The 22,308-nt window shown below is 37.3% G+C and overlaps 1 protein-coding gene across 3 annotated transcripts in view; it reads right to left on the bottom strand.

Annotated features, from left to right (window-relative positions):
- The window catches only part of LOC149557575 (uncharacterized), a 98,180-nt gene that overhangs the window by 13,615 nt on the left and 62,257 nt on the right, over positions 1-22,308 (bottom strand). For 2 of the 3 annotated variants that reach the window (XM_089832211.1, XM_089832212.1), the window contains 2 exons: positions 19,830-20,668; positions 12,737-12,849 (listed from right to left, as the gene is read on the bottom strand). In XM_089832211.1, coding sequence (XP_089688337.1) covers positions 12,737-12,849; positions 19,830-20,668 — 952 coding nt within the window. The remainder of the gene's footprint in view (positions 1-12,736; positions 12,850-19,829; positions 20,669-22,308) is intronic. The other variant, XR_016364897.1, reaches the window with a different exon arrangement.

Raw genomic sequence — 22,308 nt, 5'->3', positions numbered from 1 at the left:
TTTGGGAGAATTTCATTCAGCCCCATATTCAGGACACCTAGGAGTAACAAAAATGCTATCTGATATAAAACCCCTATATTTTTGGAAAGGGATGAAAAGGGAGATAACAAATTTGTCGCAGGTTGTTTAGAATGCCAGAGAGTAAAGGCAGAACATCGATACCCAGTAGGTCTTTTGCACCCTAATGAGGTACCCGAATGGAAATGGCAAATAATTTCCATGGACATTGTACAAGGATTACCTATGACACGGAATCAGCACAATACCATTTTGATCATAGTTGATAAATTGACAAAGGTTGCTCATTTTATACTCGAGAACTTAACAGATGGAGCACCAGAGATTGCTCATAAATTCATTAAAAGAAATCTTTAGATTGCATGGAATTCCAGAGAAGATTATTTCAGATAGGGATGCTAGGATAACTTCCAGATTTTGGTAGACTTTGTTTCCAGCACTAGGCACTAAATTAAACATCAATTCAACCTATCATCCTGAGATAGATGGTCAAACAAAAAGAGTGAATCAACTATTAGAAGATCTTCTGAGAGTATATTGTATGGACTGACAATAACAATGGGAAACATACTTACCCTTAGTAGAATTTGCATATAACAATTCCTATCAGTGCACCATTAAAATGGCTCCCTTTGAGGCCTTGTATGGCTGTAAATGTAGAACTCCTATGAGTTGGAATCAGTTGGAAGACAAAATCATTGTTGGACCCGAAATGCTTATGGAAACGGAAGAACAGATATTCCAGATTCATCAAAGATTTAGGGAAGCTAATGATAGACAGAAAAGTTATGCAGATGCAAGAACACCTAGAGAATTCTCAGTAGGAGAAAAGGTATTACTAAGAGTTAAACCTCAGAAGAGTACCATCAAGTTTGGTAAGAACGCCAAGTTAGCCCCGAGGTATGTGGGACCCCTTGAAATACTGGAAGTTGTGAACCTAGTAGTTTACAAAATTGCTTTACCACCAGCCCTTGCCAAGATGCATGACGTCTTCCATGTGTTGTATCTTAAAAAGTACATTACCCATCATGATCATATAATTGATTGGAAATTATTACAAGTGCAAGAACCAGGGGTGGTAGAGGTGGGACCACTCAGAATACTCGAGGTGCATAAGCTACACTTACGAAATCGGGAGGTGACTTAATGCAAGGTCCAGTGGCACCAGTATGCAAAGGATAATGCCACTTGGGAGGATTATCATGAAATTTCCCAAAAATACCCTCATCTTTTCTTTGGAACTGGAAACTAAACATTTCTTTTCTTCCTATATAAACTGATTAAGTATAGTTTAAAGTTTTGTTGTTATGTTCATCGAGGACAATGAAAAATATAAGAGGGAGGGTATGTTACATCCCAAATTTTGCCCTAATTTTTGTTATCATAATTATTGGTTTAACGAATTATTTCTCAAGTTTCATGAGGTATGAAGAACCGATTCCCCTCAAGCAAAACAAAGCAAAGGTGCTCAAGAAAAAGGAAGCAAAGGTATGTAGTTACAAGACCAAGATTGATGGTAGACACAAACCATGCCAAGACTATGCCCCAAGATGGAAAGGTTAATGCAAAATAGCTGAGCAATTTGCTTTCATACTTGCAGGAATCTCTTGGTTTGCTTAAAGTGAGACAAATTCATTTGGAGGGAAAGATATGAATTCATTTATCTTTAATCAAGTTACCACTTGTAGGAGTGGGCCTGATTTCAGAAGCTAATTTAGTCCACTTGTAGGAGTGTGCCTGATTTCAAGAAGCTAATTTAGTCTTACTTTTATCCTATTTGACAAGGAAGACGAATGGGCCTGATTTCAAGAAGCTAATTTAGTCCACTCGTAGGAGTGTGCCTGATTTCAAGAAGCTAATTTAGTCTTACTTTTATCCTATTTGACAAGGAAGAGTGTGCAATCAATTTATAGATACTGGCAAGGGGGATAATATGCAAGAGTATACAATCAAATTAAGGAAAGCCACCCAAACAGTATCGGATACTCATAACTGCAAAGTTGATCTAAAGTAGCTTAGAAATCTTTTTAGCAACATGAGCATGCAAGCCCTAGATCCAAGCACACAACCTATGATAAAGCATGTCACAAGCCATAGCATTATGGATAGGAACAAGGAAACTAACCAATCCTCAAACAACAAGATGTTGAAGCAACAGGGACAGAAAAAGGTAATGTAACACAACAATTATTACTGTTTGCAAATACAAATCCTTGAAATTTCTTCCCAAAATCAAGAAGAGAATGATTAGTATGACAGAAAGCAGAAGGTTTAGGAGCAGTTCGATTGTAGACAAGAAAATTTCTTCTTGTTCAATAAAAGAGGTATGCTTTAGTAGTAGACAAGAAACTATTAGCTCTATGTTATCAAAATCCAAGAAAGGCAAAGAATAGCACTCTATGATTCATGTTATTATGCAGACTTTTATTACCTGTTCGTAGAGCATCCTGAAACAGATGTACATGATCACCCTGATCTCTATGCAACTAGTACAGGTTAAGCAAAAAGAGCTACATATCACCCCAGAAATGTAATGTTAAGTTTAAAGTGAATGAGCAATTCATTGATGAGAATGTTCTAGACATCGTTCCTATGATGATTGTGCTGTAATTTTAGGCAACGCCCTTTGAAGTGCCTCCCATGTTTTCATTCAATTCCATGGTCATTTTATCTGCGAGATACTTTGTTTTATCGTTTGATTATTTGCATGATGAGATGCATCGATGACTATACATTATTTTGATTACTACTATCATATCTGCTAGATGTCAGATGATGTTGCTATTCAACTTTATCATATCTGCTTGATGATGCTAGTGATGTTATAAGATTCTTTATGATGATACCTGGTTTATTTTGTATTCAGACTTGGACTATGGTTTACTTTGGAATTGGACTTGGATTCATTTCTCGTGTGGTTTTACATTGTGGATATGTCTTTCACCATTAGTAAATATATGCTCAGCTGAATGAAAATGAATAATTAAAAGATTTCATTTAAATGCTTTATCATATGATTATATGTTGTTATGTTGTACTGCACAATGCTATGTGTGGATTGCTCGTTGGTGCTAGGATGAAGTGGGAATGGTGTCATAGTCGCTTGCTTACGAGATCTATGCGGCGCCATGTTCTCCTTCACATGATTTTTGTCTATTTGTGGTTCAACTACTTATACATTGAGCATCTGCACTCTATGTTTGCTTGTTTACTGAATAGGTAACAAGTACATTCCTCTTGATTATAGGATATGAGTATGTACCTATATCACCAGTAGTGGCACAAAAAGACGGTGACCTTGACTATTCATGTTGAGTCAATGTCACCCCTGTATGTACAGCATATCCATATTATTGTTATTATTAACCCTATGATAATTGGTAAATCCAGCTTCATAATGCATTTTGATTAGACCCATGAGCATGTATGTGCATTTAAGGTTCCACAATGTTATTACAATAATAGATAAGACGTCTATTATTAGTTAATGGTTATCTTGTAAATATCTTTAGCTTTAGTTTGCTTTTGTTTTTTGCTTTCTCTGGAATAGAATGTTTCTATTCTTTACGATCGTTTCCTAAGGAAACATCGTCTCTTCCTTTTGTATAAATTGACCTTTCGGTCTCTGTTATTAATAAGCAAGTATTTACCAATTACCTCGTAATATGGTATCAGAGCTAAATACTTAAATTTTTTCGGAAAAATTTATAATTTCTTCTTGAAATTATTTGTTTAAATTTTTCCAAAATTATTTCAGCTAATTTCTCCAAAACCCACCTAGGGTTTTTCTGCTTGGAGAAATTCCCGAATTACGGGTCTGCAAATCGCATGGAAATCGTGGCCATTTTTTGGAGACTCGCGTTTTTGGGGTGAAAATCTGCATGTTTCTATATCAAATCTTCATGCTCTTAGCCGTCTCAGTCTGTCATCGTGCTCTGGGAAGCAGATTCGACCATTTTTCATCAAGAAATTTGAAGTTTTTTCAAGCTTTTTTCAGCTAGGGCCGTTTTTTTTCGAAACCCTAATTTTTGGGATCAAAAAAAAAAAAAATTGTTTGCAAATTCTTGGTGGGTTTTTCGAGAGCTCAACTGGGTTGTCGTCCATTTTTTCTGGGTGCCTCGATTTTTGTGCCTCATTTTTCGAGCCAGCGGATTCAGAAAACGACAATAGATTCCTTCTGGATTTTTCGAGCTCTCTTTTGGGTCATTCTCTAATTCTTCTGGGTCTTCCGTATTTTTGCCTCGAAGAACGTGCCTTCACAAATTTTCACAGTTTTTCATTGAAAAACGTGCCATGGCATCTCTGACAAATATTCTACTCGAGCATAATTACAAATTCAATGGTCGCAATTATGGAACCTGGAAGCAGCGCATCATCGCAATCTTCGAATATCGAAACACCGATCAACTTGTTCTGGGTGTTAAGCAGCGTCCGACTTCTCCGAGTCCTGATCAAGATACATGGGATCTGAACAATCGAGAGGCAGTAATGCTTCTCAAACTCTCCGTAGCTGATGACCAGCTTTCTCAGATTCCATCAAGCAAGACAGCGGCCAAAATTTGGACACATCTAAAAGGTCTTCATGAGACTTCCGACAAGAGCAGAGCCTTCTTTCTGAAAAACACTCTGTTTTCTATTGTCATGGATGAGCGCACCTCGCTCCAGGCACACCTGAATCGGATTCAGGAAATCCGTGATCAGTTACTTGCCATCGGTCGCAAGATGGAGGAAGAGGATATTGTGGTAATCACTCTTCGGAGTTTACCAAATTCCTATGAGCATTTTATCGAGACTCTCAACATCACATCTACTGGTGTTGATCTAAAGTTCACTGATCTCTGCACCCTGCTACTTCAGCAAGATCGATGGAAACAACAGTTCGGTAGCAGCTCCAGTTCCACCTCCACTGAGCAAGCCTTTGCTGCGAAATCCTTTCAGAAGGATAAGGGCAAGTTTCAGCAACCATCTCAGCAGAAGTCTTCTGCTCCAGCATCCGATGGTACCAAAAAGAAGAACATTCAATGCAACTATTGCCACAAGTATGGTCACATGAAGGTTGCATGTCAGAAACGCTTAGCTGCCCAGTCTAAGCAATCAGGTTCGCAACCCAAAGCGAACAGTGCAGAGCACACTGAGCAGGTGGAATCTTCCTTTTACGCCTTCATGGCTAAAAGACCCGCAGATCATGTACAGTCATCTGCCTGGTACATTGATTCAGGTGCCTCTCGACATTTCACTCACCGCAGAGACTGGTTTACTGACTACCAACCTTATTCAGATTCTGTTATCTTTGGTGGTGGAGAAGAGTACACGGTTGTTGGTAAAGGCAACATTCAAATTCAGTCTATTGGGAGGAAGCTCATATTCCTTGATGTGTACTACGTTCCAGGGATGGAACTAAATCTACTCTCGGTCAGTTAGTTGCTGCGACATTCTCCACACTTGGCAGTCACCTTCAGTTCACATCAGTGCACCATCACTGATCGGGCGACTAAGTCTACTGTTGCAGTTGGTCTTGAGGATCATGGTCTTTTCAGACTTACTGATTCTGGTGATTCTCAGGACTTAGCTATGGCTACTCGGCGATCTTCCATCAGCACACTTTGGCATCAGCGATATGGGCACTTAAATGTGCATTATCTCTCACAACTTGCTCGGGATGAGCTTGTTCTTGGTTTGCCAGAGATTCAAACCCAACACCTTGGAGTTTGTGACGCATGTCAGGCTGGGAAGCAACATCGCACACCTTTCCCCAGTGGCGATTCTTGGCGAGCTTCTCAAGTACTTCAGCTTGTTCATGCTGATATCTGCGGCCCTATGGCCACTCCTTCTGTTCTTGGGTACAGGTATTTTCTGTTGTTTGTAGATGATTTCAGTAGAAAAATGTGGGTGTATTTCCTTAAAAAGAAATCCGATGCATTTATTGTATTTCAGAAGTTTAAACCCTTAGTTGAAAAAGAGTCTGGGAAATCTATTATTACTCTTAGATCAGACAATGGGGGGGAATTTTGTTCTAATGTTTTCTCCAGCTTCTTGGATACACATGGCATCCAACACCAGTTCACCACACCCCACACGCCACAACAGAACAGTGTAGTTGAACGTCGGAACAGGACAATCACCGAGATGGCTCGTTCCATGCTCGAACACAGACATGTTCCAAAGCGTTTTTGGGCGGAAGCAGTTAACACTGCAGTTTATCTGTTGAACTGGTCACCCACAGTGGCAGTCAAAGGTAAAACTCCGGAAGAGGCCTGGTCAGGTCGCAAGCCCAGAATCAGTCACCTGAAGGTTTTTGGCTCTCTTGCTTTTGTTTGGATCCCCGATGCTTCACGCACCAAGTTGGATGCCAAGAGTCAGAAACTGATGCTTGCTGGATATAGCAGTCTTCACAAAGCCTACCGCCTTATTGATGTTGAGACATCTCGTCTCATATACAGCCGCGATGTAGTCTTTGATGAGCAGCGAGGACCATTCATGCCTGTTTCTCCTGTTCCTGATCCAGCAGTCCAGCCTATGCAGGTTCATGATTTGGGAGTTCGGCTTCCATTAGGTCCACCTGATGGGAGGGCTCCAGTAGCTCCTACAGCTCCAGTCCTGCTAGTGATACCTGTACAGCCACCTCCGGCTTCTCCTGCAGGATCACCTCATTTTGAAGATGCTTCACCTGAGTTTGATCCAAATTCTTCTGATCAGGATCCTGCTGATCAAGCATCTCCTAGTACTACTGTTGGTCATTCTCCTCTCCGGCCTAAGTGGTGGGCTAAGACACTTGCTGATCTTCATGATGATGAGCTCATTGATGGGAGAACTACTCGAAAAAAGAGCAAAACTATAGATTCTGTTAACTTTGCTCTTATGGCCAACATTCACAGTGTGTTTGAACCTCAAACATATTCCGAGGCTAAAGGAATTCCAGAGTGGGAACAAGCCATGCAATCTGAACACCAGAGCCTACTGAAGAACAACACTTGGGTCCTTTCTGATCTTCCCCCAGGGAAGAAACCCATTAGCTGCAAATGGGTCTACAAAATCAAATACAAATCAGATGGTACTTTGGATAAGTACAAAGCTCGTTTAGTGGCAAAGGGCTTTTCTCAGCGTCAGGGCATTGATTATGAGGAGACCTTTGCTCCTACTGCAAAGATGAGCACCATCAGATTAGTCCTAGCCATGGCAGCACAATTTGGCTGGAAGGTCCATCAGATGGACGTAAAGAGTGCTTTCCTGAATGGTGATCTCCATGAAGAGGTCTACATGACGCAGCCTCCTGGTTTCAAGGTTGCTGGTAAAGACCATCAGGTTCTCAGATTGGTAAAAGCTCTCTATGGTTTGAAGCAGGCCCCTCGGGCATGGTACATCAAGATTGATACGTACCTCAGTGATCAAGGCTTCAAGAGGAGTTCTTCAAACTCAAATCTGTACATCAAGACTACTGACAGTGACATCGTCCTTCTGGTTATCTATGTGGATGATCTAATCATCACTGGCAGTTCGGCATCTTTGATTCAGGGAATCAAACAACACTTATGCCAGTCTTTTGATATGACTGACCTTGGGCTCATGCATTATTGCTTAGGTGTTGAAGTTTGGCAACAGTCTTCTAGTATATTCATCTCTCAGTCCAAATATGCCAGAGCCTTGTTAGACAAATTCCGAATGCAGGATTGCAAACCTGCATCTACACCTATGGAGAAAGGTTTCAAGTTATCAACCAAGTCTGATTCTCCTTCCGTTGATGATACTACGTATAGGCAACTAGTAGGCAGCCTCATCTACCTATCTGCTACTAGGCCTGATATCAGCTTCGCAGTCAGCTATATTTCACGCTTTATGACAGCTCCTAAGGCTGATCATTGGATGGCAGCAAAGCGTGTGCTTCGTTATGTGAAGGGCACTTCTGATTATGGACTTCTGTATTCTCGGAGTTCTAATCCTAAACTCAGTGGGTTCACAGATTCAGATTGGGCAGGCTCTGTTGATGATAAAAAGTCAACATCTGGATATGTGTTCAGTTTGGGATCCGGTGTAGTCACATGGACCAGCAAGAAGCAGCAGGCAGTTTCTCTCTCTTCTACAGAGGCTGAATATAGAGGGACTGTTAAGGCAAGATGTGAAGCTGTCTGGCTTCGTCAGATGCTTGGGGATATGCAGATGTCACCAGCAGGACCGACTACTCTGTTTGTTGATAACGAAGGCGTTATCAAGTTAGCACGGAATCCAGTCTTCCATGAACGAATCAAGCATGTGGATGTTCATTGTCATTACATACGACAGCTGGTTGAAGACGGGACTACAGATCTGTAGTATGTTCCTACCTCAGATCAAACTGCAGACATTCTCACCAACCCTCTTGGTTCTGATAAGTTTGTCAAATTCAGAGGACAGCTTGGTGTGTTAGATAGATTAACCATTAAGGGAGGGTATTACAATAATAGATAAGACGTCTATTATTAGTTAATGGTTATCTTGTAAATATCTTTAGCTTTAGTTTGCTTTCGTTTTTTGCTTTCTCTGGAATAGAATGTTTCTATTCTTTACGATCATTTCCTAAGGAAACATCGTCTCTTCCTTTTGTATAAATTGACCTTTCGGTCTCTGTTATTAATAAGCAAGTATTTACCAATTACCTCGTAATAAATGTCACCAAAAATGTTAATTAAAATGCTGATTTAATTGATTGTTGGGGAGGTTTAACCAATTGTTTAATTTAATTTATTTACCAGCTAATTTGTCGTAGTTGAATTCCAAATACCTGGAATTATCTTATTTGATTTGGGAAAGGGACCAGTTAGTATATTAAGTGATTTAATAGTCCAATTTATAAGTCACTTTAATTAAATTCCTTATATAAGGCAAAAGTGAGTTTTAATCCTCACTTCTTCTCTTAGTTTGGAAGCAACTGTGTTTTTGCTCGAAAAACCCTCTTGGAGCGGTTTTGTGTTTTGCTTGTTGGGTGAGATTTGTTTATCTTTGTGAGGAGCGGTTTGTTGGATTCAGGATGTGATTCCTCATTGTTGTTGAAGGTTTCATCCCATTCGACGTACTCCTTTTGCTCTTCTTTTTCCATTTTTGGAGTGCTTGAGGTAGGGCTCTTGTGATTTCAAATTTTTGCTCTTCTTTTTCCATTTTTGGAGTGCTTGAGGTAGGGCTCTTGTGATTTCAAATCGTTGCTTCATTATTTATGTTTCTTATGATTGTTTAGGTTCATTGATTGGTAACTAGTGTTCCGGTAACTAGTGTTCCCCAACCGTTTCATCCATTTCCATTACTTGGTTGGACAGGAATGAGCATTTTACCATTTTACCATTTCATCAATTTCTGACTTGTTTTGTGTGCCGGCCAGATTTTATGGAAAATTTGTTCAAAAGGCCTTTGATGTTGAAATGTATTGTCCTTAATGATTCCAACCTTCCAATGCTTTTACTTTTTGGTTTTCGGACTTGTGGACGAATCCATAATCCCAACATAAGTTCGTAGTTGAGTTTACCGTGTGCATGCATATGTGGCTTTTTGCATTATTGTTATTTTGCCTCAATGCTTGATGTGATCACATTTGGGAAGCGTGGTGATTGTGTTTGAAATCACACCATGAGAACATTGAATGTCCCGGGTTGGATTCCTATAGGATCCACACCCTTAGTTTGGATCAATCAAGTTACTTGATGCATTCTAGGGATTTGGGATGTTTGAGTCTGTTGAGGTTTTGTGACTTTAGGATTATGTTGAGTAGTGGGATGGAGTGGCTCTTCAAATATACCCAAGCACAAAGGGACTCCAAAGGTAGCCTTGCTTGAGTTCTTAATAAGCAATTGATAACCTTAAGCAATAAATTGGGTAGAACATAATATAAGATTAATTAGTTTCAAGACTACCTTATCGTTGTTTGAGGACGTAGATATGGTATGTCTTGCTTTGTTGTCTTTTGAGAGCATTGATGTGGCACAATACCTTGTTGCCATATGTGGAAGTAGATATGGTACCGAGTAGCCTTGTCAAGGCAGAAGTTGGTATGGCTTAGTAGAGTATCCATGATGAGTGAAGGATAGCTCGAAGCCACATAGGCCCTCATGAGCTATGTGATGACACTCCATTCCCGAATCTTCACTTCATACTCTATTAGTTGTGTAGTGACTTCTCCTTGCTTGTTATGTGCTTGTATGGCCTTGTCACCTTGGGTCATTATGCCACCCTTGAGTCTTGAATATTGTATGGTGTGTGTGTGTGTGTAGCCATTGCTTGAGTGTACTCTATGACTGTGGTCAGGTTACTATCTCTATGAGCACGATGGGTTAGGCTTGGAGATAGCCAGTGATAGGGATGAGTTGCTAAAATCTACCACTATTGGGGACTGGTAGACAAAGACAGACTTCCTCCAACTACATGATTTGGAGTTTGTATGCTCACTTTATTTATTGCATGGATATTTGTGATATACATATATTTTCGGTATTGATGTTGCGATCTAGCCTTGTAAATTTATGCTTTCATTTATGCATTGATGCAATTGAGTGACTATTACCTCAGTATGTGTGTACTTGTACTCCCTAGTCTAGAGGTAGTTGCATTTCAGGTGCATTTTGGTTCCAGCTTAGTTTTGGCTTTCTCCTTATGCTTTTTCATCCAAGACTAACCAATTGTCTTTTGGGCTTGCATACTGGCACTTACGACCTCGCTGGTCTAAGACTTTTAGTCTTGAGCTTCACCACTTTTTTCGACAAACTGTCATCTAAGAATTGTCATTTGCACAATTTGTTGTTTGCTCCTACAAGATGTTGACTACGACCTCATGGGCTCTGCCTCTTTTGGACCTTACCAGTTTTCCTTTTGGTGCATGTGCATAATATCATTTGCGCAGAAAAATTGTCATCTCTATTTGCTCTATGTTGTCTCCACCCACTTTGGGTTGTACTACAAGTTTAGGTGGTAGGAGATATTTTTGACCTTTTTAGGTTGGTTCCTATGGTGCCCATGGACATCTTTCTGACCTTGACAGGCCAAATTCGGCACCAGGACTATATATAAAGGACCATTTATAAGATATATCATTTAAGTATCTTAAGACATATTTTATACATACTCTCAGGATGTTTGAGATTGGTTTCAGCTTTCTAGGAGTGGAGTTAAAGATTTTAGATTTTGAGGGGTTTTAGAAAATTTCAGACGTAGGTTTGGAATCTAGCATAAGCCTTTATTGCAGTCATCTTGGATTTTTTTGTTATTGTTGGTTGCCTCTTTGTAATTTTTGAAGTTTATTAAAATTTTCAAGGTAGGGCACATAATGACATATTTCCAAAACAGCCAAAAATTTATTTTTGGCAGAGCACTAATGAGAAGGTGATTGATTATATACATAATTACAAACAAATAATAATACAAAAAAATTGGTATAGAATATCGAAACACCATTGAACATTTGAAAGAGCTGAAGTAACATCCATATCATTAAATATTAAACAAAGTGTAGAAAAGGTGAAACATAGACAATTAAGATTGACTCAAATAAACTAAGTTACTAGGTTCACTCCCAAAAGATAGAATTTGAAATCCAGTTCGCTGCAAAGATGGATACGATTCGAGTTCCTCAAAATTCTGCCACTCAAGTAAATTCACTCAAACTTCTCTCAGGACCTTGTAAGAATTTTGGACGAATTTGGAAGATTTTTGATTAGGAGAGAGGAACCCAAACTGAATTTGGGGCGAATCTGATTGAAAACTTCATTTTTATTGACTTTCATAAAGATTTTTTGCCAGCTTAGGTCTATTTGACCCTCCAACCCTAAAAGTGACCACTAAAAAGACCACAAGGGTTGTTTATCATTTGTGAATGAAAAGAAAAACTTCTTGCCTCCATTGTGTATGAACTTATTTGCTGCTGCAGAGCAAATAAGCATGTATAGATTGCTATATAGTACAGCAAATAACAACTAGAGTTTCATACAACATTGGAAATTTATAATTTAGATACAGATATAATACAGAATGAATTGGTATATTTATGCATTTCTATATTCTAAGCTGGATGACATTAGGCACATCTCAATGCTGCCAGTTAAGACAGCTCTCAATGTCCTCAGATATCAAAACAATACATGATGTCACCGGGATAGCATTCAGATGCACCAAGACATCCAAATCCCATGGGGAAAAGGTGGAAAGAAAAAGGCACGCAGGTGGTGCATTTAGTCCACATAAGAAATAAAATAGGTCATTCCATATACCTCTAAAACTCCAAATTCCTAAGAAAGGTAGGTTAAATGACAAGAACTTAACTCATAAAAAATAAAACTGGAATCAAACAAGCCCTCCATCTATAGCTCAAATGTGAGTAAAAATCATTACTGCAAGAAGTAAAGAACCACTTTAACCATAACTCTAGAGTGAGTTCTGAACTGTAACTACTAAATCATGTACAAATTATTTACTGATAAAGCATCACAATATTATGAAATGGAAATAACTCAAATAATACAACATGTCACTCATAATTGGAAATATTTAATTTTGACAGCTGAGATGAAGCTTGAAAAACTAGCAATAATCATCAAATCACAAAAGACAGCAGATGTTCTCCAAAACCAACAAAACCAAAAGAACAGCAGCCTATTCTCAACTAACATGTTATTTTGTAATAATAGCATTAAGATTACTTCCAAAAAATGCAAAAGTTACAAAATCCAAGGCATATAAATGCCATGAATTAAGTTGAAATTTATACCTTCCAATAATGCCTACTAGCAGAAATATGGTCATTATCAACATGTCTGGTGCTTTAGGTTGGGCCATTCTCCAGAATTGAGGAATAAGTTCATTGTAAGTCCAGTCCCATCCCTTAACAGTGAACACCATAAAAACAAGAAAAATCATGAGTTCATAATCTGACATGATTGTAAACCTTCACTCTAAATTTAAAAGAATACATTGCAAATAAAAGACAAGGCATGATACAAAAATGTCAGCTGGAAAACAATATGACCATTTCCATTAAATATGATTACTTAAAAAATGACTTGCAATTTGGAATTTTAAAACACGGTATTTTTTCCACAAGTCTGTAATACTCTATCTGCTCTAAACAATCAGCTGACAAGTTGACAACACTTCTCACTGGATAGAGCTCAGGAGAGAAAAAAAGAATACCAATTATATATGTAGGTGACTATCATCTGAATAAAGTCTCTCTACAGGTTACTCCCCTCATGTAGTATTTTGGGAGCTTCTTTTAAGTTATCACAGCTTTTGGATATTATGTTCTCCATTTTATGTACATGTGACACAACCAATTTATGTCATAGCCAAGTGGGATGGAAAGGTATTAAAACATTTCTTCGATGGATTGTATATCACAGGCAACTACTCCCTCAATCATAGGTTTCAAAAAACAAGCAAAAGCAATTTATGCCATAGCCAAGTGGAATGGACGGCCATAAAGCCATTCCTCCAGTAGATCATGCATCACAAGAAACTACTCCCTAAATATAGGCTTCAATAAACAAGTCAATCACTAGAATGTCCCTTTCCCTTTCTATGCCTTGGTGTTCCATAGCATATTATTGTTAAGAAATATGTTTCAGCCATCTCCCTGGTGCTAAAATGACAAAAAAACAAAATGTTTTTTCAGGCTATGAAATATATAGATTCAATTATTATCAAGGTCACTACAATCCCCAAAATTGATTCAGAGTTACTCAGAATCACTTCCACATCTGGCCATCATGTAGATCTCTTTGAGCTCTCCAATTTAAAATATAGTGCCCAGACAGCCCCAAAGAAGAAAAAGTCATGGTCTCCAAAATTTAGTCCTCCCACATTGGAAATGTAAAAATTTCTATGACACATTGTTGCTAAACAGATTTGCCACTATGATTGTTTCTCTGGAACTAACCCTATTTACCCAAAGAGCGGTGACAACTGCACCAACAGTTGGAGAAATTGCAACCAAATCACAGATCACAATCTTCTTGTGTTTGAGAGGGGCGGCTCCCTCATCTGATAGGGGCATTTGTAGTTTTTGTATACTTTTCAGTTGAAAGCACAAAAAGAAGAAAAGATAAAACTAGAGAAAGTTGATAACAGAAACCCCAATAGTGAACATATGAATGCCATTTGAGATTCATAATGGATAACAATTACCAAGGGAGTTTTAGCATAAAATAAGTTGTGATCACTCAAATGCTTCTATTTTGGAGGTAATATCATCATAGATATATATTCACTATTATCATCAGCCTGAAGACAAAACTCCTTGACATCATTCCAAATGCCACAGATAGTTCTCATGCTTATTCAAACTTTCCATGACTCCACTCCAATGAACAAGCGTGTATATTTGCAAGGGTGATGGAATTTGGATTTATGCCTGCCAATTTCATTTTCTAAAAATAATGACACAGATTTTTCAGGCTTGAGCATTCTGTAATGCTTGCCAAACATGTTTGTTTGTCAGTTTCTAAAACATTTTTCACACCTCTTTGTATAACACTTATTTGTTCAAAACCTTCAAGCCTTGCCTGCTTGATGGTGGGAAATCAACACAATTTTGGTCAATGAAGAAGGCTAAAAACACACTTACTCAACCTTCACCCTTCAGGCTCTACAAGACCTATGTGGTTGTACCTTATATCTCAAGTTGTATACAGGAAAAGAATCACCAATGCAGACTTAAAACTGATACTCCTAAGCAGGCAAGATTTTATTCAAGCAGAAATCACAAAGTAAATATATAGAATGGATTCATGCAATACTTGTGGATATAACTTCACTAGTCTACAGCCATACATATCAACTTTAGATAACCATACAGAGATCAGTCCATTGGGCAATAGAGTCAATCTTCTACATATCCTTATCAGCAAAGAACCTCAAGAGACAGTGTGCACCCCCATAAACCATTTGAAAAATAAGATATAAATAGTAAAAATCGTAGGGATTTCAATCTTGCTTTTCTAAGCTCGTACTTGGCAACAGTTGTGGGACTTCGTTTAGTACCTGCAATTTGTATTTCTTTCAAGAATATCTCAAATTGTTTGTTCATTGCATCTTGTGACATGACATATCTTTGATTTACTCTATCAAATAGCTCATGTGACTCATCGTTTTTCTACATTTTGAATATTGAAATTGTCGCACATACATTGTTTCAAAGCTCCCACTAATGCTATATGCATGAATACTATTCATGTGTGATGGATGCATTATGATAGTTTGTCCATATCGTCATCAAGCACCATACTTTTTTCTTGTTGTCTTGATGATGATTGACACCAGATGTCATCTTATGGACATGATTGATTATGATTTACTAGTCATCATATTGCTTGGATGGTAGAACCATGGTATACATGTTGATAAGGAGGTTGTCCACAAGACTGTCATTCTTCAAAAGGTGAGCCCAATAGTGCTTGGTGGACATAGCCAATATTTGTTGTCCTAGACCTTAAATCATTCTCGTATCTCAATCTTTGATATGCTCCTTGATGCTAAATAGGAAATTTGTCTTATTAATGAGACTTGGTGATTTTCCTCGATACACTTTATGCTTATTGACTCTTTATGGAAAGAATATCCAAACTATTTACTTCAACTCTTACTTGCTATGTACAATTTTCAATTAACTATCCTGAAGGCACTCAAGGTCTATCACCCCCGAACCACATATGTGTTTTTTTTTCTATTATACTACCAGGTAAAAGATTTACTAGTCATCATATTGCTTGGATAGTAGAACCATGGTATACATGTTGATAAGGCGGTTGTCCACAAGATTGTCATTCTTCTAAACATTAGCCCGATAGTGCTTGGTGGAGATGGTCAGTATTTGTTATTCTAGATCTTAAATCATTCTCGTATCACAATCTTTGATATGCTCCTTGATGTTAAATAGGAAATTCATCTTATTGTTGAGACTTGGTGATTTTCCTCAATACAATTGATGCTTATTGGCTCTCTATGGAAAGAATATCCAAACTATTTACTTCAGTTTTTACTTGCTATGTACCAATTTCCATTAACTATCTTGACGTGCTCTAGGTCTGTCACCCCCGACCACATACGTGCTTTTTTTCTATTATACTACCAGGTAAAGATGGTGACGGCACAATCTCCCCTTCTTGGAAATGCTTATCCACAAGCATTATGAAATTTGTTCTTCCTTGACTTGATTGATAATTGAAAAAATATCCTTCCATTTCTCTTCATTACTAATTCCACAAAGAATGACATAAATGTGGTTTTCTACTTATTGTGTTGGGTAATTCTTTGAAGAATACTTGGACACCCTCCTCAAATCATTTGATATGTTTGAGTGGTAGCATATGAATAAAGGCTCCCTTTGAACAAGGTAGATTACTTCATGGAACTCATCTTTTGGACCTCGATGTTGACCTTGTGAACTCTTTTTAATAAACCAAAGAGAAGTTGGTATTTCCTTAGGTGATAAATCTCGTGAAGCTTCATCAAGTAGTCTATTGAGATGAACTTCTCATCATCAACCTTGAATTTGAAGGTCATGGCCTTGGAAGTCTTGTGTGAATCGCTAATTGTTCTTATCCATGGTATTCCTAGAACCAATTCTATTTTGCCCATTTCTAACACGCAGAAATCATCTTTAACCTATAACATCCTATAAGACTTCTAACCTTGTGGTTAATATATGGTATTCCATGCCCAAACCATTTGCCAAAGCTACATCAAATGTTTCTCACCTACAAGTAGGAAGTCTTTGAGACATGACAAGCGTGGAGCTTATAAAATTGTGGTGGCCCACTACCAATAAGAATGGTCATGAGTTGTCCTTGCAAAGTTTCATGTACCCATAGAGTAGCGTTATTGAAAAAAACTATTTAGGGTGGCAAGGATACTGCTTTTCTTTTGAAGGGAAGGCGGCTTGGCTTCATCTTCTAAATCATTTTATCCACTACTTAGGTCTTCCACATCCCCTCTCTCATTATTGGGTCTCACCTCTATGTAATAGATTTTACCCTTTCCCATGTATCTTGCCCTAGCTCCTAGCATTCTTTACATGCGAAGCATAGTTTCCTTCTCAAATCTTGCTAGATCTCTTCATCCAGCATGTTCTGCATTTCTTGAAAATGGTAGGTTGGCTTGATCTTTAAGTTTTGATGGTTCTTTCAATAAAGCCTTGTTCTATTTGTTTTGGGATCCATATCCCTATAATTCTTAATGGCTTCTTGTAGGGTGATAGGATTGAGAGCCTTAAACCATTCTATCAATGGATCCATTACTCCATCCATGAATAGGATTATTAGTCTTCTTTCAATTATGTTCGTAACTAATACTGACATTTGTTGGAATTCCATTATATTCATCACCAAATCCTTTGCACTTTACTTATGCCAACTCATTGAAATGAAGCTTTGGGCCCTTTTCCTCAAACCTTTCAATTAACCTTCCTGTGAATTCCACATATGAGGTGATTCTAGCATGTCCCATACTAGTCATTCCATGGTACCACCATTTATGTATGACTCAATCTAAATGTAGAGCAACATAATTATGACTTCTTCCTCTGACATAGGGTTCAATTAGAAGTAGTCACCAATCTTTTGCACCCAAGAATGTGTCATAATCTTACTAGATCCATCAGATAGGGTACGTTGAGTTCCCCAATTTCCTTTTCAACTTGGAATGGTTATCATAGTTTCCATTTCAAAATAAGTGCTTCATTCTTAAATCCATGTACTCTTTTAATGCCATCTTTGGTTGAAAACCTCCATTATTCAATCCTGCCTAAATTGGTCTTGACGAAACACCAATGTAGGTTCCATCTCCTTTGGCTGCTCATTTCTTGAGATGAAACTTAATCCCTTTACACAACCAAAAATTGATCCATCCTCGTGTTGAATTCTCCTTCCTCGACCATATTTGTACCTTCTTCTTTGTCCTTAAAATTTTGGCCAGACTTATTGAGGAAGTATGTCCTTGATTCCTTATCACTTGTCAACTTTCACAAGCTGGCAGGAATGCTTGCTCTAATACCACTTTTAATTTCCCCTTATGTTATTTCTTAGGAATTAGGGACAATTATCTCACAAATTTTAATTACACAATAATTTTTCCTAAAAGATCTCAAACAGTGTTTACAATGATAATGACTGAAGTTACTTCATGGCAAGAGTAATGACTTTCTAAATGATTGCCCTATGTTATACAATTGATATCATCTATAATATGATGTTGCATGATATAAGACAACACATCACCGCTATCACTGATAGAGCAATTTGGTGTATGCAAAGATGATCTTTGATCTAAATATCTAATCTGCACTTCTGCTAAACAATTATGCAAGCAATGTGATTGGTACCCATCTCTGATATGACCATGAGAAGTAAGTTGAGGTGATTTTCTGCTTCTAATATATCTTAATGAATATGCAAATATGTATGTTTATCCTTATAGCAATATAGTGTTATTTCTTATCTGTTTTTATAAACTTGCAGCAGTGGTGCTATCAATATCGCATAAAGAAATGCTGTTGTTATTTACAATGTCTCTCCTTTAATGCATGCAGTTATCTTCCAGTATTGCTTATAGAGATAATATTACTATATCTGATCTTTGGAAATATGATACAGTAGTGCTCTTCTTGATTTCTTAATTTAATGACATGCAACTAGTTTTACCAATGACAATTTCTCTTTAACTGATCCAATTAGATTTGTTGATGTTAGTTTTATTCCAGTACAAGGATGTTTATACGCTAAGCAATGTATATAGATTGTGTGATCAATTCAAACAGCCTCAAGGTTCCTTCTTATTCTGGACTTTATCTTTATTGTAATGATGTGATATCCTAGTTATAATAAAGAGAACTTACATTGTTCAATCAATGGACATCAACTACTTGAACTACTTCCAAGCAAACAAACTGCAAAGAGTAAGGGTTTAGAAAGATAATCTACACCTAGAATACAAGAGATGATGAATGCCTTTGAGACTCTACTACACTCAATTTAGCTATCAACATTAACCACACCAGTGCAATCTCCTAAATTAAATGTAAGTTGTTCAAACTATTACCATTCCATTAACTCTATCCATTGATACATATCACTGTGCAAGCAACGATCGAAGTTAGGCCTGTGAATATCTCAGTTGACCACACAAAGCAAACTTACAATCAGCAAGTTGCTAGTGGTAAGGACTGATTCTCACAAAGATGCATCCATAATATCTTCCACTCGGCTAAACACTACTTCTAATCAACATGAAAAAAAATTCCTAATCTAAGGATGTGTAGAAACTGTGCAATACTCAAAAAATCACATTATCCATGAAAACAAACAATGAAGGAAGAATTTGGTCGTATCACAACAATGATTTCAACAAGTCCCTCTCTACTCTACTCTACTCTACCTTTAATGAGTTACAAATGAGAAGGCCTTGGCATTTTACAGAAGTTCAAGTAAAACATGCAAACTCAGCAGTGCTTGATGAAGCTAATAAATATCGAACTCCTGGATCTTGAGTCATTCTCATATCACATTCTCTGATGTACTCCTTGATCCTAAATAGGAAAACTGTCTTATTAATAAGGCTTCACAATTTTTCTTGGTACACTTAATCTTCTTGACTCTTTATGGAAAGAATGTGCAGACTATCGCTTTAACTCTTACTTGCTATGTTCTTCATTGCTATCATATTACTAGGTTAAAGATGGCGACATCACATACAGCTCTTATCTTTTTACTCAAGTTTGAAAATAGATAAGAAGATTAAAATACAGAAAGGATAAAAGAATAGCTAACAATAGCAGGGATTAATAAATATGGAAGCAAGAAGCAGCTTACCAGATATTGTGCAACCAGCTCCAAGGCAAGAACAGTATCATTAAGAACAGATGGATAGCATGAAGAGTCTGCCTTTATATTCTGGAAATGATCTCCATGTTTTGACACATCTTGTAAATTATTCAATGCTGCAGATTCATCCTGTTGACAGTAATTCATTTTCTGACTTTCTACTTTTCTCTCAACATTATATATAAAATCTGTTTTTTCACAATCTGAAAGTTTAGTTGCTGTCTGTTCACCTTTTTTATTTGAAACAGGAAAACGGTTCAAGGTCTCCAGAAGACGAGAGATATTTGCATCCATGCTAAACACATCTTCTGCAAAAGGACAATGCATAGACAGGGGATGTATATGTTTCTGAACACTTACAATATCAGAATGATTCAGTAAACTTTGGGGAACTCCTTTTTCATTCCCTTCAAGTAAAAGGATAATAGCAACTATTGTATTCCCAAGCACACTGCTTCTCCTGAATTGCAAACAACGCTTCCAACATAGAAAAGTGATTGAATGCACTACAGTGAGAAGCCAAATAGAATCATGCTTGCACCATCTGAGGACCATATACATGACTTCATATAAGCAATTCATCTTCCCAAGTGCAAGACAAAATGAAGCCAATATGTAGCTCCCTGCCTCTAATTCTGCAATAGTAGCTACATGCTGCAAAACGTAAAATTGTCCATGTTCTGTTTTGATGAGAGTCCCATTGTAATCAGCAGAAGCTGTATAAACCATGACCTCACCATCTACTAAAAACTTTGTCAAAAGACTGAGTAGAATATCAAGAACAAAAACTTTAGAAAAGGCATCCTTTGTCGCATTACTTGAAGAAACTGCCAGAGAATAACACCACATTTGTGTCATAAAATACTATATGTCCAAATGAAAGTAAAAAATTTCATTTTTTCAAGAAAAAAAACAAACAAATTAACTTCAAATCCAAAAGCAAAACCAATTTTTGCTCTTAACTTTTCAACCAGTTAAATTAAATATGCTACCAAATGGCAATAGTTATAGAATGCACACATAAACTATCCCAAAGCATAAAAAATAATCCTAACAAAGGATTGCAGCTTGAAAATCAAAATTATGCATACAGTAACATAGTTTAAAATATATGGAATCTGTCCTAAATTAGAGCATTTGAAACACATTCCACCCCTTTCTATACTCTAAAGAAGTTGGTTCAGTATATAGGAAAACATATTTCATAGAGTTACCAGTGCTTTTTGGAACATATATAATTCTACAGTTAAGAGTTATACAACCCAGTAGATAACATCTACCCGACGGATAGAAGGTCCGTTTGATTAGAAGAAATTTATGAGATAAATGATCATATGTTTCAAGCATAGTAATGAAAATTGACAAGCACTTGTCATATTCAGAGCTAAGTCACCGTTTTGAGTTCCAACAATCCTACTTGTCGACTCAGCAAGTATGTCAAAACAACAGAAAAAAATTCTTCTGTTCGCATTTTAACTCACTCATTAAAAATAAAGATGTTATGTGAATCTGTTGTTTCTTATCTACCCTTCTCTCTTGGTGGCATTTCCAATTTTATGAGCTTCCAACGGCCTTGCTGCTTGCATCTGCAGGTGTCCTGTAAAGAGCACATGCAGGATTGTTCTGTACTTGTATATTTTGGAATGTTACATATATTGTGAAGGGTGTTTATGATTTAAGCAAAGGAAAAAGGTTTGCCATCAAGGGTAGAATTGTCACAGATTTTTATATTATGTCTAGTCAGCCTCACATTATGAAGTAACCTAGCCTCATTATATTATAGTAAGCTAATATTACTTAAGACATCAGAATCTCAGTATCAATTTCTCATCCCCCCTACCACCAATTTTGCCTTAGAGTAAAAATGTCAACGAATTTTATACCAACTCTATTCAGCTAAGTTATATAATCAAAGTTAATATTATTTATTTTAACTGAGGATATACCACTCTCATTTAGCAAAGTCTTAATTGAATTTTTTCATCCCCTCCATAACCATTTTCGCCTTGAAGGTTAGAATTGTCAGAATTTTATATCACCTCCATTTAGCTTCATTATATGATATCAATATTTCAGTAGAAATTTTGTGTGCCCTTTACAATCATTTCCAATAAAACGTCTTTACTTCTCTTCTAGGTCAAGACTTCACAAATCTGCTCGCATAAGCTGGCAATCACTTTCCATGGGAAAATATTATGATATCCTCTAGAAATCTGGCCAGAGCCAGCAATTACTTCAAGGTGGAAGCAACCAATAAAATCATCAAGATTTGCATCTACAATACTCTATTTCCAAAAATGTACAAGAAAGCTTGCCAAAATCAGACATGCACTTCCCCAAAGCTTGTGCCTGACACCTGAAACAGTAAATAACTCCCCAGATCTCTTTCTTAGTGAAAGAATTGCAAAAAAGAATTTGTATGCTTGACAAGAAGGCCCTTGTATGTAGATTCATAGGAGCTTTGTCA

The sequence above is a fragment of the Cupressus sempervirens genome, chromosome 5, assembly GCF_028749045.1.
Source record: "Cupressus sempervirens isolate cs-2001-9-10 chromosome 5, ASM2874904v1, whole genome shotgun sequence".
Classification (NCBI taxonomy): Eukaryota; Viridiplantae; Streptophyta; class Pinopsida; order Cupressales; family Cupressaceae; genus Cupressus; species Cupressus sempervirens.
Note: the sequence above shows the minus strand (reverse complement) of the source record. Positions and strands in the feature narration are given on the sequence as shown.